Source organism: Emys orbicularis, chromosome 12 (assembly GCF_028017835.1).
Source record: "Emys orbicularis isolate rEmyOrb1 chromosome 12, rEmyOrb1.hap1, whole genome shotgun sequence".
NCBI lineage: Eukaryota > Metazoa > Chordata > Testudines > Emydidae > Emys > Emys orbicularis.
The window spans coordinates 14,182,676-14,198,939 of NC_088694.1; the positions used below are offsets into that span (position 1 = coordinate 14,182,676).

The 16,264-nt window shown below is 40.1% G+C and overlaps 1 protein-coding gene across 1 annotated transcript in view; it reads left to right on the plus strand.

Moving 5' to 3' along the window:
- Positions 1 to 16,054, plus strand: part of BCAS1 (brain enriched myelin associated protein 1) — an 86,509-nt gene extending 70,455 nt beyond the window's left edge. The window contains exons 10-12 of the mRNA XM_065414883.1: positions 3,571 to 3,636; positions 9,127 to 9,378; positions 15,980 to 16,054. Of these exons, the coding sequence (XP_065270955.1) occupies positions 3,571 to 3,636; positions 9,127 to 9,378; positions 15,980 to 16,054 (393 nt within the window). The remainder of the gene's footprint in view (positions 1 to 3,570; positions 3,637 to 9,126; positions 9,379 to 15,979) is intronic.
- Positions 16,055 to 16,264: the final 210 nt, after the last annotated feature.

Consider the following 16,264-nt stretch of genomic DNA (forward strand, 5'->3'; position numbering starts at 1 on the left):
CTGTTTCCATTGCTTCACACTGACTCAACAGACATTCTAGCCTTCAGAATGATGTTTGGGGTTGTGTGTGCTGATTGTGTTGTATTGTGCTGGGAGAGTTGTATGGATTTGTGTGGGTGGTGGATAAGAAGTGTGTGCTGCCATGAAGGACTATACGTGTTTGGGGTTATTGTGTTGCTGTGTGGTTGGTTGTGATGGTGTGTCCCTCAGAGGGGTTGTGCTGGCAGATTTATGTTAGATTGTATGAGTGGCAATTGGGCCCCCAGCAGTACAGTCTCCCTCATACAACCAATGAAATTGTTGCATGCAAATTAGCTATAGAGAAAGGGTGGTGTTCGGTTGAGTTACCTCTGATATCATAATGGTCTTGGACTCTTAGCATGGCATAGCTGTACACCATACCTGTACATCACACAGATGTAATTTGTGAAATATAAATGTCTGAGAACTAAACATTGGACAGTAACAGACCATGAAACCCAGTTATGATTCAATCTGGTGATATTCTGAGCGAAAAGTGCTTCTCAACCATGCTTATAGCTGTTCCATCATTCCACACTAACTCACACATTTTAACCTTCAGAGTGACTCAGAGAGAGCCAATCCTAAAACCTTGTTATGTAGAGTAAATACAACAACACCTACTGGAGTCACTAGGGAAGGGCTGGTAGGATGCATCACCAAGTACTGACTCACTCCAACCCCTTATAACAATATTAAACATAAAGGAATGTCAGCATTATTTTGCTTGAACTATAGGCCACATCTGTAATCAAGCATGGATGCAAAATCCTGTCCCGCTACTCAGGCTTAATTGATCAAAACAAGTATGTATCATATGCCATGAATATCTGCAGATATTATGAGGAAACTTTTGAACAGTATAAAATTTCTCTCCTTTCTCTGACCACAATGAGTGGAGCTATAAACCTGAGGTCAATGGAAAAGCTGGGATTGAGTTCTTGTCTATGTGGGGGAAATGGACTGGCATACCTCAATGACTATTAGCCAGGATGGGCAGGGAAGGTGTCCCTAGCCTCTGTTTGCTAGAAGCTGGGAATGGGTGACAGGGGATGGATCACTTGATGATTACCTGTTCTGTTCATTCCCTCTGGAGCACCTGGCATTGACCACTGTTGGAAGACAGGGTACTGGGCTAGATAGACCTTTGGTCTGACCCAGTATGGCAGTTATGATGTTCTTACGTTCTTACCCATTCCAGAAAAACTATTCTGCTATAACTGTTCTGGTATAATTTAGATATTCTGGAATAACTCCCCCATGTGGACATTATTCTGAAATAGAAAAGTGATTTTATTCCAGAATTATTAATCTGCTTCAGAAGCAAAGTAATTATTCTGGAATAAAGTCATATTTTGTTTCAGAATGGAGTGCTCATGTGGGGAGTTACTCCAGAATAACTATGCCAGTCAATTTCCCAGTGTAGACAAGTCCTTAGTAACAACTTCCTCTTAAGTACAGATATAGGTATTTTACACTGACCCAATTCTGACAGTCATTACTCACAAAAGTGTAGCCTGTATTTAGCAAAGCTGTTCCCTGTCCCCACCCTGTCCGCTATCTTGTCATGTTGACCCGCCTTCCTTGTCATGGAAACACTTTCAAAAGCCCATCAATAGCAACCCTAAATTGGTTAAAGTGGGACACAAGAAAAGAGCAGTTCTTTAGGGTGAAGTCTTCAGGTAAAACTTCCATTGAAACAAATAGGAATTTTCCCTGGGTAAGGATTGTAGGATTTTGGCGGGCAACCTGCGGCCTACAGCCCACGCCGCTTCCCGCAGCTCCCATTGGCCAGGATCAGCTAACCGCAGCCACTGGGAGCTGCGGGTGGCTGTGCCTGTGGATAGTCAATGTCGACAAACTGTCTTGCAGTCTGCCAGCAGATTACCCTGACGGGCCATGTGGGGCCCGCGGGCTGCAGGTTGCCCACCACTGATTTAGCCCATAGTTAACTATGCTTCACTGATAATTAGTAGTTTGAATTCTGAGAGATTACTGAAGGTTTGTTAAAGTTATTCTTCTTTCCTATGTATAAAAGGCAGTAGAGTGGCTCCTATTTTGGTAAACTTACTTATTGTTAAAATTCATCTTAAACATATATGAATAAGAGTCACTGAAATAGAAATGCAAACTTGATCTTATCGCTATACAGTTGTCATACACCATAGACTAGGGTACTAACCTGTAATGTAACAAAGATCACACAGTGCTTCCTCTCTCTCATTTCTTCAACTTTTTCCACAGGTAACAACCATCGTTAATATAACTAGGTAATTGATCAACCAAGCCAAGACATGTTCCTAAAAGAATAATGCCTTCCCCAAATTTGGTTACCCATAATAAACCCCTTTAAAATCTTTAGCTTTTGAACAAACTCCTATTTAGTATTGATTTTCAACAGCTAGAGAGAAAAGAAAAGAATCATACACCAAAAAGAGATCTTTGCTACGAGATTGCACTCAGGATTGAGCTGATAATGTTGTATTGCAAGTGATAAATCTACAAGCTGCAGAAAACCACAAATCCGCTTAGTCTATCTTTAGAGCAAAAGTCACATCCTTTCATTGTTTTCATTGCACTTATGCAATGAAAAATGACATTCAAGCTTGGGAACTTTGAAATACTGGGGTTCACTTTATGCTTTAATACTCCATGGCTAAACAAATCGCAACAGAATACCATGTTATATTATTGGAAACAGAACCCAATCAGACACTTTGACGTATTTTTACATTGTTCTAGTAATTTTTTTAAGTATTAATTCCAATCTAAAACCTAACCCAAATTTTAATTAATCCTTTTGTCATATCCATCCATAAAACTAATTATATATTATATAAAAATATGGGGACATCGGATCATTCTTTTAAAATGTAATTCAGAGTCAAGGTTTACTTTGAACACATTGCCTGTGCTACAGCCTCAGGGTCTACTTTGATTATTCTGGCCAAGAAGAGCTGAGGCCAAGAAAGGTTGTTGCCTATATGCACATGCTCCTTTGAGAGTTAAGGCATAAAACAAAATACGTAATTTGGGGTGGGAAATGTAGAGCAATGGTGAAAATGTGCAAATCTCAACAGGTTTTAATTGTCAACCGCAGCTTTAAGCACATATGTAGAAATAAAGTATAAGTACAACCTCTCAAGAGGATAATCCTATAAAGGCGAGTTGTCTCAGAGCTGTAAGCCAGAATCACGTCCCTAGTTAACTTTGATGGCAGGGATGATAGCACCATCCATCCCACTCATCATACTGCACAATCATCAATCCAGTGAGACGCTGTTCATATTGTACAGCCCTCAACAGGAAAATTGCCTTCCAAAAGACTACAGTGCTGCATTGAAATACATATGCAAAAATTTACCTTGGTGATACAGCCATGGAAGGGGACCCATTTCAATAGTGTTTGCAGACAGTTTGAGATGTGATGGTTTTGTTTTGCATTTACGCTGTTAGGAATGATGTGCTTAAATTAAGCCTTTAGACTTTTGATTTAATATTGAATCTATGCTTAAAGCGTGGAAGACCTATATTCCTTTGTTATTTTAGTCAGTCAAAAATGATGGAGGGGCTACCAGTTCAGAAGAGGTAAATGGGCCAGACCCCAGTCACCAAGTAAGTGTTTGGATTTATTCATCTCTTGGTGATGGGTTTCACTGTAGCTTATTTCCCACTTATGTATCTGATTGGCTTTTTAGTACAAAAAATCACGGATTGTAAAAAGATGGTATCATGTCCATGGAATTTCTTCCATTCATTGTTGCTTAATAAGGATGAATGAAGGTTAAAAAAAAATTCATGTTTTTCATTTTCATAATAATTAGTAAAATGAACCAATTTTTATAATCTATTTTCCTTTACAGCCTTTATGCTATTTGTTTACTTTTGCACTTCAATCACCTTGGACAGTGAAATTAACCAGATATCTTTTGAGTTGGTTATTTTCTAGAGCATCACATGCACTATTGGAGAGATTTTATTTTCTAACAAACACTATGGAAGAAGAGTTAAATTTAAAGTAAAAACTTTCACTGAAATTTAACAAAAATCAGGAAAACATTTCTTTGTTTTGTTTTTCTTTAAACAAAACCTAAAGCATGAGCCAAAACTACCCGATTGTGTCCCTTTGTATTCCTTATTGTGCCGAGATTTCTTTATAAAATCACTGACTTTTCTAGTAGAAATTCAAAAGCTGTGATCTTTACTATGAGCCAGATCCTCAGCTGGTGTAAATCAGCAGACCTCCATTTAAGTCACTGGAGCTAAATCAACTGACACTAGCTAAGGATCTGGCCATGTATGGACTGTTATGGTTTTCTGTAACTCAGTAGCAAAATTAAAGCTGTGATGAAAATTGACCTATCAGACCTTCTTTCTTCATTCTCATTTTTATCATCAGGAAAGTGTTTTTCTGTTGTGTAACATCCGCTGATAGTTTAAGCTAATCTTAGCTGATGATCCTCTTATAGAGATCACAGAAGATACAGGGTCTGATTCTGAAATCCTTACTCTTATAAGCTAACAATTCTTTACTTACAATGAGGCTTCTCAGATGACTACCGTCCTGGGCTCATATTCTATACTTTTTTCTTTTTCTTTTCCTTTTTTTTTTAAATTGTCAGTTGCTACCAATTACCTACCATATTTCTAGAAAAAACATGTATGTATTGGGCCTGATTCTCCTCTCACTTGCACTGAGGAGAATCAGTCCATTGTTCACTTTATTTTAATTGTTTTGCCTGTTTTTAACTGGTTATGCTAGTGTATCGAACAACTGCCTTAATTTATCTTTTGTAGCTTTTCTTGGAATGCTCTGATTCCATTTCTCTCTTCATTACTGACATGTTGTATGTGAAATAACTGCATTAGGGGACAGATCCAGAGCTCGATGAAGTCAGCAGGAAGCTTTCTACTGACTTCAAAATCTTTGGATCAAGCCTTAGTAAAACATGACAGGAAAAATACTATCCTGTTAATCTTTTTTATTACTTTTTTCCGTGGGAGTAAATTAACTCCAAAAGAGGTAATGCAGTTTGTCAGATGCAGATCAACCTTTAAAATGAGAAACATTAACATGGTTCATTATTCATAGGTTTCAGTTTGTATTTCCTGATGTCACTCCCATCAATATTAAATGTGTCAATTTCCTGCCTTTCAAGATTAATATGAAACACCTCAAAGAGATTATCTGATTTTTTTCTGCTTTGTCTGAAAAAAATATTACCGATATTGTTTAAAGTGTTTTTTCTGAGTAACATCAAAGGCCAAAATCTGCTTGCTACATTTATCAGAACACTCCCATTGAAGCCAGTTTGGATTTGGCCTGAAAAACTACAATAACTGTCAGGAACTCACACAATTGAATAAACATGATAGGACAGAATCTGCCCTAACTTTACAACCTGTATGATCCCATTGATTTCATAGGGTGTTTATCAGGGCTAGACTCTGTCCTCACATCTTGGAACTTAGTCCTAGTCTGCACTTAAAACTTAGGTCAACATAGCCGTGGTGCTCATGTGCGTGGAAAAATCCACACCATTGACTGTTCTAGCAATGCTGACCTAATCCTGATGTAGATGCAGCTCGGTTGATGGAAAAATGCTTCTATTAACTTATCTACCATCACTTAGGGAGGTGGAATTCCTACAATGATGGAAGCAATTATACCACTATACACCTGTAGGGTGGACATGGCCTCAGACACATCCCATGTTGTAGTGCAGGAATCTTTGTACTTTGATTATTTCTAGTTGTTCATGCAGGTCTGCGAATCCACTAAATAGTGACATTTCAAAAAGCAATCTATAGCAAATAAGAGGGACAAGTAGCTTGTCAAACAAAGCAGGAGGCGAGCAAATGAGTGCTTCTTGTTTGACATTGAAATTAGTCAGAATAAGGATAGACAGAATTAAATTTGGTTTTATGCAGCACTTTTCCTTGCATTCCTTGCACCCCCAGAAACCCGATTTGTAAGTTTTGGGTGCCCACAGAACACATAAAAATCAGCTCTTTTACCCCATATGCAATTATTTACAAGATACAGTGTCTGTGTAGATAAATCCGGCAGTTGCTGAATAGCTCTGCGTTTGCCTTAAGAATATTCTTTTTTCCTAAGAGACACAGCTGGCCTCAGTATGGTGTATAATGCCGTTGCTCAAACTGCATTATAAACCCGATTATAACTCCAAATTTGATGGGTCGTCTTATGTGCCACAGCAGAATGAGGGAATTCCAGAGAAATGATATAGGTTTGATTTTATATAAAGGTTGAGAAATCAATAGACAAGCAAGCAATACATAGACATACTACCTCCCCAAAAGAAAAGGAACAAGGGTTCACAGTTGAAAATAAAGACAATATTATAACTGAGGCCATGTCTATAAGTACAGCACCGCAGCAGCGCAGCGGTACCAATACAGGTGTGCAGCTGCAGTGCGTCTGGTGAAGACTCGACTCTCTGTGCTGACAGGAGAGACCTCTCCCGTCAGCATTATAAAACCACCTCCGCCAGCAGCAGAAGCTGTGTTGTGACATAGCGCTGTGCACATGAGCGCTTATGTCTTTATAACTTATGTTGCTGGGGGGGGGGGGAGGGATTTTACACCCCTGTGTGACATAAGTTATGCTGACATAGGCTGTAGTGTAGACGTAGCCTTAGTCAAGGAATTAAGTTGTTCAATCTTAAACAGCAGGGGAATTGGCATGGATATAGAATCAAAGGTTCTCTGACCTGCAAGATTTTGGTGTGAGCAGTACATATATAGCAAGGATGTAGAGAAACTGGAACAGATCCAGAGGCGAGTAACAAAGATGATCAAAGGGATGGACTGCAAGCTATATGAGCAAAGGCTGAAGGAACTGGGTATGTTTAGTTTGGAGATTAAGGGAGGACAAATACTTGGAAGGCTGCCTTAAAAAATGGAGAAAAGTTCTCTCTTGCCACAGAGGGCAGGACAAGAGGCAATGGGTTCAAACTACACCATAGCAGATTTAGGCTCTGTCTACACTACAGACCTTACAGCGGCATAGCTGTACCACTGCAGCTGTGCTGCTGTAAGGTGTCCCATGTAGCCACTCTATGCTGGCAGGAGAGGGCTCTCCTGTTGGCTTAATTAAACCACTCCCAATGAGCAACGGTAGCTATGTCAGTGGGAAAGCGTCTCCCACCGACATAGCGCTGTCCATACAGGCACTTTTGTCGGTGAAAGTTATTTCGGTCGGGGGGGCGGGGTGTCTTTTTTTCCACATCCCTGACCGTCAAAAGTTTTATTGACAAACATGCTAGTGTAGACATAGCCTTAGATTAAATCTTAGAAAAGACTTCCTAACTGTAAGAACAGTAGGACAATGAAATGGACTGCCTAACGAGGTTGTCGATGCTCCTTCACTGGAGGTTTTCAAAAGAAAGCTGGATAGCCATCTGTCTTGGATAGTTTAGGCACAACAAATTCTGCAGTCTTGGCAGGGAGTTAGACTAAATGACCCTTGTGGTCCCTTCGAACCCTATGATTCTATAATGAAAAGGAAAGAGGGACTTATGTGAAATTGGCCAGTTGTAGTATTGCCAACCCCAGGAATTCAAAAATCATAAATCAGGCCCCCAAAATTATGTGATGAGCTTAAAAATCATGAGGGTTGTTTTTTTTAATAATAGATTTGGAATTCTTTTTCTTTGTCTCCTGGTTTTTGAGCCTTTAGAGCAGGGGTCGGCAACCTTTCAGAAGTGGTGTGCCGAGTCTTCATTTATTCAGTCTAATTTAAGGTTTCGCGTGCCAGTAATGCACTTTAATGTTTTTAGAAGGTCTCTTTCTATAAGTCTATAATATATAACTAAACTATTGTTGTATGCAAAGTAAATAAGGTTTTTAAAATGTTTAAGAAGCTTCATTTAAAATTAAATTAAAATGCAGAGCCCCCCGGACTGGTGGCCAGGACCCGGACAGTGTGAGTGTCACTGAAAATCAGCTCGCGTGCCGCTTTCGGCACGCGTGCCATAGATTGCCTACCCCTGCTTTAGAGTTTATACTTCGAAGTTTCTCTGTAACCATGATAGCTAAAGACTTACTTTGTTTTTAATGAAAGCTGATATTCTCCTGTAATCACATGATTCCAGGATATGGAGCTTTAAGAAAATCAACCACTACTATGAGACTCACAATAAAATCAGAAGAGTTGGCAACACTGCAATTTGTTAAACCATGGGAGCATCTTCAGGCTGCAAGGGCCAAATTTGCAGATGGCCTAAATATGTCTAATTTGTAGGCTCCACTACCATGATTCTTTTTAACTGAATAAATAAGTCAATATAGTTTTGACAAGTCTTATATGATGCAAAAAGAAATTCCCATTTGCAAGCAAATGTTTTAGCACAAATGTAACCAGTAATCTACAACCACAGAAACTGACAGAATCATCATGTTATTTTATTTGTTCTTCAGATCTGAATCTTGATTTGTGAACTTTGACCCTATCCACTTGTTTTCTCAATTTGAGTTCTTACCTTCACTGTATTTGTCTGCTCTGTAATGTTGTTTGTGTTTTAAGGAATTCACAGTGTCTCCTTTTGCAATTCCATGCAGCATTTTCTATGGCACTGGACTTCCATGGCCAAATCATGGCTTGTTAATCACCTGGTGGAGTATTGTAATTTTATAGACGGGATATTTTTACCTCTGCTTTATGTGCCCTGCTACCTGTCTTTATCGCTCCTTCCCTTGCACTTTCAAGCTTCTATGGTGACTTTGCAGCTTGGGATACAGAGACGGTTATATCTTTGCAGCTGTGAGAGCATGCATGTAATTCTCTATATCTATAAATATACGGTCTTTTCTTTTTTTAAATCACGTGCCGCTGCCTGCTGAAGAAGTTTCACTGTAGAAATATATAAAAATAAAGGCTATGCAGAAAGGGTCTGATCCTCAGTCTTTACTCACATAAGTGATCTCAGTCTCATTGGGGCTATTGTCCTAAGTAAAGGCTGCTGAATCAGGCCCAAGCTCTGTATGTTGGAGGTGGCCTTTGATTTTTACTATATTTATGAACCTCCTGCCAAAATGTTTATATTTTCCACTAAAAATAACCATTGTTTGAAACTGCTTTAGACATCAGGCTCCACAGAGAGGCCAGTCGCGCCAACGGAAAGTGAACCTGTGGGCCAGAAGAGCAAGGAGAGTTCAAAAGACAAAACGTCTACAACAGAGCTGAGCAAACAGGAAACCCAAGATCAGCAAGACTCCAGAGAACAGCAAACCACAGCCACCGACTCAATCCAGAATGGAGGAGACACTGCGAAGGACTCCCCCCTCAAGAAAATGGAGAAGAGACAGTCATTTGGAGGCTTTTTTAAGGGCTTAGTACGTTAAATTAACTTTTGCTTTTAAATCGTTATTCTGCTGATTTAAATGACGACCCTGCAAGCTGCCTCTTGTGAGTAGACCCCTGCACTGGTACATGCTATTAACTTCAATGGGGTGGCACTGGAGTTCACTTACATGGAGCAGCTTGCAGGATCAGGGCCTTACGGCGGCACATTTTCAGCCAGAGGCAGGGGAAAATGGGAACACAGCTGCCAATCAACATTAGAGCAGGTGGAACATACCTTGGGAACACGTGCTTGGATTTTTCTTTGCCACTTTATTTTGTGGCATTTCACACCCCTGAAATTTAGATTTTTTGGGAAAATGTTGTTGACTGAACATCTGAACTCTCATGAGCTTGGGGGATGCCAACGAGTCTAGTGCTTGTTCGGGGTATACAATGGGTATGGCTCCTTCTGCTTCCCTTCTCTCACCCATCTAGTGAGGCCTTGGTGAGCAAGGTGGTTGTAGTTGTGTTGGTCCCAGGATATGAGAGAGACAAGGTGGGTGAGGTAATATCTTTTATTAAGTCCCCCGAAGAACAACAATGTGGGTAAAACCAGACAATCACTAAGCTCTCAAATGAACTGACACAGAAAAAAATGATAAGACAGAAATACCCTATCACCTGCGGGTAAACGCTTTTTACAAAACCATCACTCTCCATATCTGACCTCTCAGTTCTCATCCTCAAAGAAAAGCTGCACCACACCTGTGCAGCTTTAGTGTGGGAGCTAAAATTCATAACTTTGCTAGACATTAAAAGTCATGAACGGAGACACTGATTTTATGTCTCATTACAACAATCTGCAATCTACTAATCCTCCTTTGTCCTATGACTGCAGAGGTGTTCATTGCCCACTTCATTGTGAATAGTCTTTTGCAACATGTATTAACTCCTTATGCTTAACAATCTGTCCCACCTTGTATTTAGCTAGGAGACTCTGATTACATTTCCCAGACCTGAAGAAGAGCTCTCTGTAGCTCAAAAACATCTCTTTCAGCAGCAGAAGTTGGCCCAATAAAAGATATTACCTCACCGACATTGTCTCTCTCATGGTGAGCAATGCAAAAGCTAGTTCACAGATAGCCACTTGCCTCTGTTAAGATGCCTTCTCTCTAAACAACCAATGTCAGGAACAGAGGAGTCAAGCATTTTCTAGTAGCTTTTCATAAAATCAATTGGCAGGAAACAACTTGTTCCGCTCTCCCTACCACAACAGAGAGACTGAGTACAACATGCAATGGGATCACTCCTGACTTCAAACCCTCATCCAAGGCTAGCCACATCTTTTTACATCCCAAATGGACATCACCAAGAATACCCAGTGGTGGGAAGAACACAAAACGATGAGGCCACCTTAGCTGTAATGAATCTGGTTGTGAGAGGTTATTTAAAACTTTTTTTCCCCCTGGCTCTGCTCATAAGGTGGCTAGGAAAGAAAATAAAACAGAGCCAACCACCACTGCCCAGAAGAGGAAAAAGCAAGTAGAACAGAATTTAAATTGACACTGATTTGAAAACTAGCCCTTTTAGAACATTAGGTTATAAAGTTAAGCTGTTGTTCAGAACAATATGACTCATTTTGTGGCAGATGTTTTTCCACATCATAAGGAGTGTTTGATTTACATTCATTTCACAGAATTGTGATCTATCCTACACTGTGCTATTTGCATTACAAAAAAATTGTATATTGGCCGGGGAAGGAGAAGGAAAGAAACTTAACTCTTTCTGCATGATCTCTTCATAATAATGAAGTCACTTACAATTTTTTTTTTCCTGTTTAACATATATGTATCATTTAGAGGCCTTGAGTGAAATCCTGGCCTTCTTAAAATCTGGGGGTATTTTGCCATTGAAATCAGTGGAGCCAGAATTTCACCCCAGATGTTCAGGGATGCTAAGTACTAATAATTTACATTGACGTCCATTCATCTGCAGCCAGTGCTTAATTTGTGCTGGGGCTTGCCAGAGTTGAGCCCCAACACCTCTAGGCTTGGCAGTTCATAGCCCCAGCATCACTGTGCTTGCCGCATCAGTTATTAAAGTAAAAAATTGCTTGAGCCCCAGTACCTCTTTCATTACAAATTAAGGACTGTCTGCAGCTCCCACTGAAGTCAAGGGTAGATCCTGTTGCTCAGCACCCTCTGGGAGAAGCAGGACCTTGTTTATACCTACTGTTTGTATCTTGTACAAACTGGTCCCAGTTATGAGACACGTGCTCCTGAGTGCGTGTGTACTTTCCCACTCACCCAAATCTGTGTGCAAGTCCCCAATATGCACAAGTATATAAATATGTGTGTATGCACCACATGACTGACAAGCATACAGTGTACTCATGTGTCTGGAAAACTTGACTCATATTATGTATATTTGTAACCAATCCCACTTTGGCCAACAGCAGGGTTGGAACCTGGGATCTTCTGGTGTAAAACCATGAGCTTCTATTGCTTGATCTAAACGATTTAGCTGGTAGCTGTAGTAGATTTGTTAACCTCTTATGTGAACTGAGTAGAGGGCGTCCTCGCATGGGTTACAAGTTGACCAGGCAAATATTTACTACCTCTATTGTTTCTAGAGATAATGGAGAATTGCTTAGTTTGAATTCTGCAGAAATTAAATACTGTGGGCCAAATACCAATGTCTTTTCTTAGTCAAAATTCTCAGTGAAGTCAATGAGTGAGAAAGGGGTTCTGTATTTGTAGACAATAGTTCTTTATTTTGTATTGTGTCATTCATACAAGCTGCACCAGAAACTTTTCATACAGCTAGGCCATGTCTACACTAGCACTTATGTCAGCAAAACTTTTGTCGCTCATGAGTGTAAAAAAACCCACCTTCCTGAGCAACACATTTTGCTGGCATAAGCACTCATGTGCACAGCACTGTGTCAGTGGGAGACGCTCTCCCGCCAACATAGCTACCACCTCTCGTTGAGCCGGTTTTATTATGTTGACGGGAGAGCTCTCTCCCATTGGCATAACATGGCTACATGAGCGCTCTTGCAATGGCCCAGCTGTATTGGTCCAGTTGTGCCGCTGTAAGCTTGTAAGTGTAGACACGGCCTTAAATAGCTACAGCATTAGAATAATTGCAAAGAAATTAGGAGGCAAACAAGAGAATATGTTTTTATATAAGAGTCAGTGAGGCAGGAGGATGTCTCAGACACAGAGCAGAGAAGGCTTTTGCACCAAGAGAGATGAGATTGTGTGCAGAGAAAGAGAGGTGGATATTGCTACAAGCAAGTAAAGTGAAGGGAGAATAGAAAGAGAGATTCTCTGAGATATTTTTCTTTGCTGCTTTGTATTTCTCATGCCTGATATGAATTTGGCCATGCAGTGCATCATTTTCTGTTGCATTAACAAAGCCCTAACATACTCTGGTATCTTTCCTCTTTCGTAAGCAGAATAACTCCTTTTTATATGTATGTATATAGTGGAAAGGTTTTAGATTTATAGTTTATCTGGCCAGTTGGCTAGCTCTTCAACTGGGAAACCCAATCCACTACCAGATCTTGCTGCACAGAGGAGATGGATGTTTTGACCTCTCCAATCAGGAAGAATATTCAGCATTTAAAACAGAAGTGTTCCCCAGATTGAAATATTTGACAGCATACTACCACTCCTTCATACATTTATGTCTCAACTTTTTATCCATGTCTAAGGAAGTCAATCCTCAATCCTTCCAGAGACCAACACTTTACAATACAACAATGATAGTTCTGAGGAGACCAAACCAAAATAAGTGGCAAAGTCCACACCACAAATTGTAATAGTTAAACTCAGAGTATTAGACTATACATAAGCCGATCATAGTATCCTCCATTCAAAGTATCAGTCCAGAAATCTGGTAACAGCTTCTCTGATAAAGTGCTGAGCTCTGGACTGATAAAATGGGGATAGAAGATATTTTAGCAGATATGGAGGTTCTCTAGACCTTACTTGTCTCCATACTCCATTGTGCATTTTCATGGGCAAAGTCCACTGGATTGTCCCTTGAATTCTGGCCAGCTGTTTTAAAAAACACTCTGCCCTGAAACCATTGATTCTTCTGGAAAAGGATAGTAGATAATGTTTTCACCCCTCAGCTCACAGAGTAGTATAAAGGGAACAGAATGTGCAGGGATGCACTAGATTAGAATGTTGAGATCAGGCATCTGTTCCTAGCTACTAGTGGAAATTAGACAAAATTACAGCACCAATAGCATTGGTCTGTCAGAGAACAAGGGTCATTGACTATCTGAACTTCATTGAAAGAAGCTACACAATTCTGTGTCTGTTACATAAGCAAAAGAGGAATTCACAACGTAATAAAATGCAAAGGAATTTAGGGTAGAGTGAGAATCAGGAAAATGTACACTTACTAAAGCTCGGGATTAATGGCCTGATTTTCAGAAATAGGACAACTCAAAATGAAATAAATGGAAACTGTGGGTATTCCACACATGAAAACATTCTCGGGAACTATCTGAATCGGGATCTTCAGTACAGTGTGCATGGAGGCAATGCTTTTGTTGAGTGCGCTCTGAATCAGAACTGCCGTTCTATCACTACATTCCTGTCCTGCACTTAGAATAGATACAATCCAAATTAAATGTGTTCCAGGTTAGCCCTCAAAGGGGTTGTACAGGAATAACTGAGAGCAGAGTTTGGACCAATGGGAACCAAGCCTGCCCATGTATCTGAGGGCAGATCTGGAACTTGCTTATTAAAACAGAGGTATCAACACTTTGTTTCATAGACACAAGAGCCTTGAAAATTCTAGATAATAAGAATCACAGGCCAGCGTCCTTTCCAGCTTCCAGTTTTATTTAGCAAGACACTTTGAAAATGGGCGCAGCGATCAGGATGCACTATAGGTGAACATTAATAAATGATGCTATTTGGCAAGTGTGCTAAGTCAGTCAAAATGAGTTCACTTCCCGCCTGCAGTATTTATAGGAAACAGGGCAAACAATAGTATCTTATTTCTCAAGTTAATGTACTCATGCATTGCACAGACACAGTTACAGTTGACAGACTTCAAGCTAATCATCTAACATTGGGAAATCTTTTAATTGATGTTCAGACTCTTTTCACTGACTCAATTTGGAATGACTAGCTTGTGTTGTTGATTTATAATTATGGTCAACTACCACTATCAATGCATTTAAAAAGACAGCTTGTGCTGCCTGCAGGGCATAACCAGTTAGAAGCCATCTAGTTCTAGACACAGTGGTTCAAATTCAACTTTGGTGTAAGCGGGTGCAACTCAGTTACCAATCACTGGAGTCGCACCTGCCTGCATCTGGGTCAACATAGATTGCACAGGATAAAACAGTGCCCTCTTTGGCCAACTGATGTGGTGGTGGTGACTTTTAAGGGTGGAGGGGTGTTATGCAATTTTTTAGAACAAGAAAAATAAAATGGCCAGCAGCCAGCAGGTCATTAACATGGCCACGTGGATTAATGTCAAAGTATCTGCTGTTGCTTCACGAGCAAGGGGGAGGATTCCCTAATCATGCTTGTGAGACTAGTTTGGCTAGTCCTCCTTTCTCCCACTTCTCTGTGAAACTGTATGTCCCAGAGTGCAATTCTCCATGCATTATTGGTGCCACCCTGTGTGCACGTCCTCTCCAGGCAATAGACCCACTACTGAAGTTGTGAGTGATAGAGGTCTAGATTTTCCAATAATGTACTAAATACACACAGTTAGACAGAATGGTAGGTATGGCTGCGTAAGCCTAGCTAACACATGGCACTGGTCTACTGCAGGAAATCTTGTAACCGGTTTTAAATCTGGTTCAGCTAAACTAAATTTTAAAACGGTTTAGCTGTGTAGTTTAGACATGGGTTTGGATTTAGACTGTTTAAGACGCCTGTCCTTCAGAATTATTCAACTGATGTTTGCATATTTCTATTTATTGTGCTGGTTTCAAGATGACTAAAAATGGGTCAGGGCACCCCAAATCACCTAAAACTGGGTTTACAAAATGGCTTTAACTGCTTGGAAAATTTCACCTAATGTAAGACAGAGCCATGTCTGTGTTGTGACTAGAGCTGTTGCAATTCAACCATGTTTCTTATAATCGGGACAGAGGAGTGTCATGAACGGTTACCAGAACAGTTGGGTTTGTAGTGTAGACAGGGCATTACAAATGCAAGATCATTATGACATTTTCAAATACCTATATATGTAAAGGCATTTAATGTTCCTTTAAACTGGGAGCAGAACTCCTAAGCCCATTTGAAGGGCTCTAGTATGGGTGCAGTAACCAGTTTGGACAATGATATTTTATTGAGAACTATTCTGGAACCACAATAACATAGCATGGTTGGTTAGTGCAGTTCTCTGAAAACAATAACCAGAGAGAATGAGCAACAGCCATGTTTAGGTATAGTTGTGGCTTGCACCATTTTACTCCCATTGTGGGGAGTGTGCAGATGTGGCTCCAGCTCTCAGTAGTATTAAAAATTGATTAAAGGAGGAGAATTGAGGAGAGAAGAGAAGTAACATCAATGGAAATGTCTGTTTGCAAAGAACTAAAACATAATTGCAGATGTAATTGTTCTTCAGCATTGTTCAATTATTTTTACGTTTCTATATATTCTTCCCCAGGGGCCGAAACGGATGTCTGATGCTGAAGTGCAAACAGATCCAGTGTCTATTCTACCTGCTGGAAAATCCAAGTAATGAATATGCTTGGCTGCTGAAGAATCAGCCACTCTCTATGAGCTCCCTTGCAGTAAAGATGTCTCATTATTTTCCTTTATATGGCCGTCATCAAAAGAGGGCCATGCTGAAGGCTAAAGGCAATGTTTGTGTACATTTGAGGTGTATCATTTACAGAATTTGTTCATTAGATGTTAGTAAGTAACTGTAAAGGTCATTGAGAAACAATCT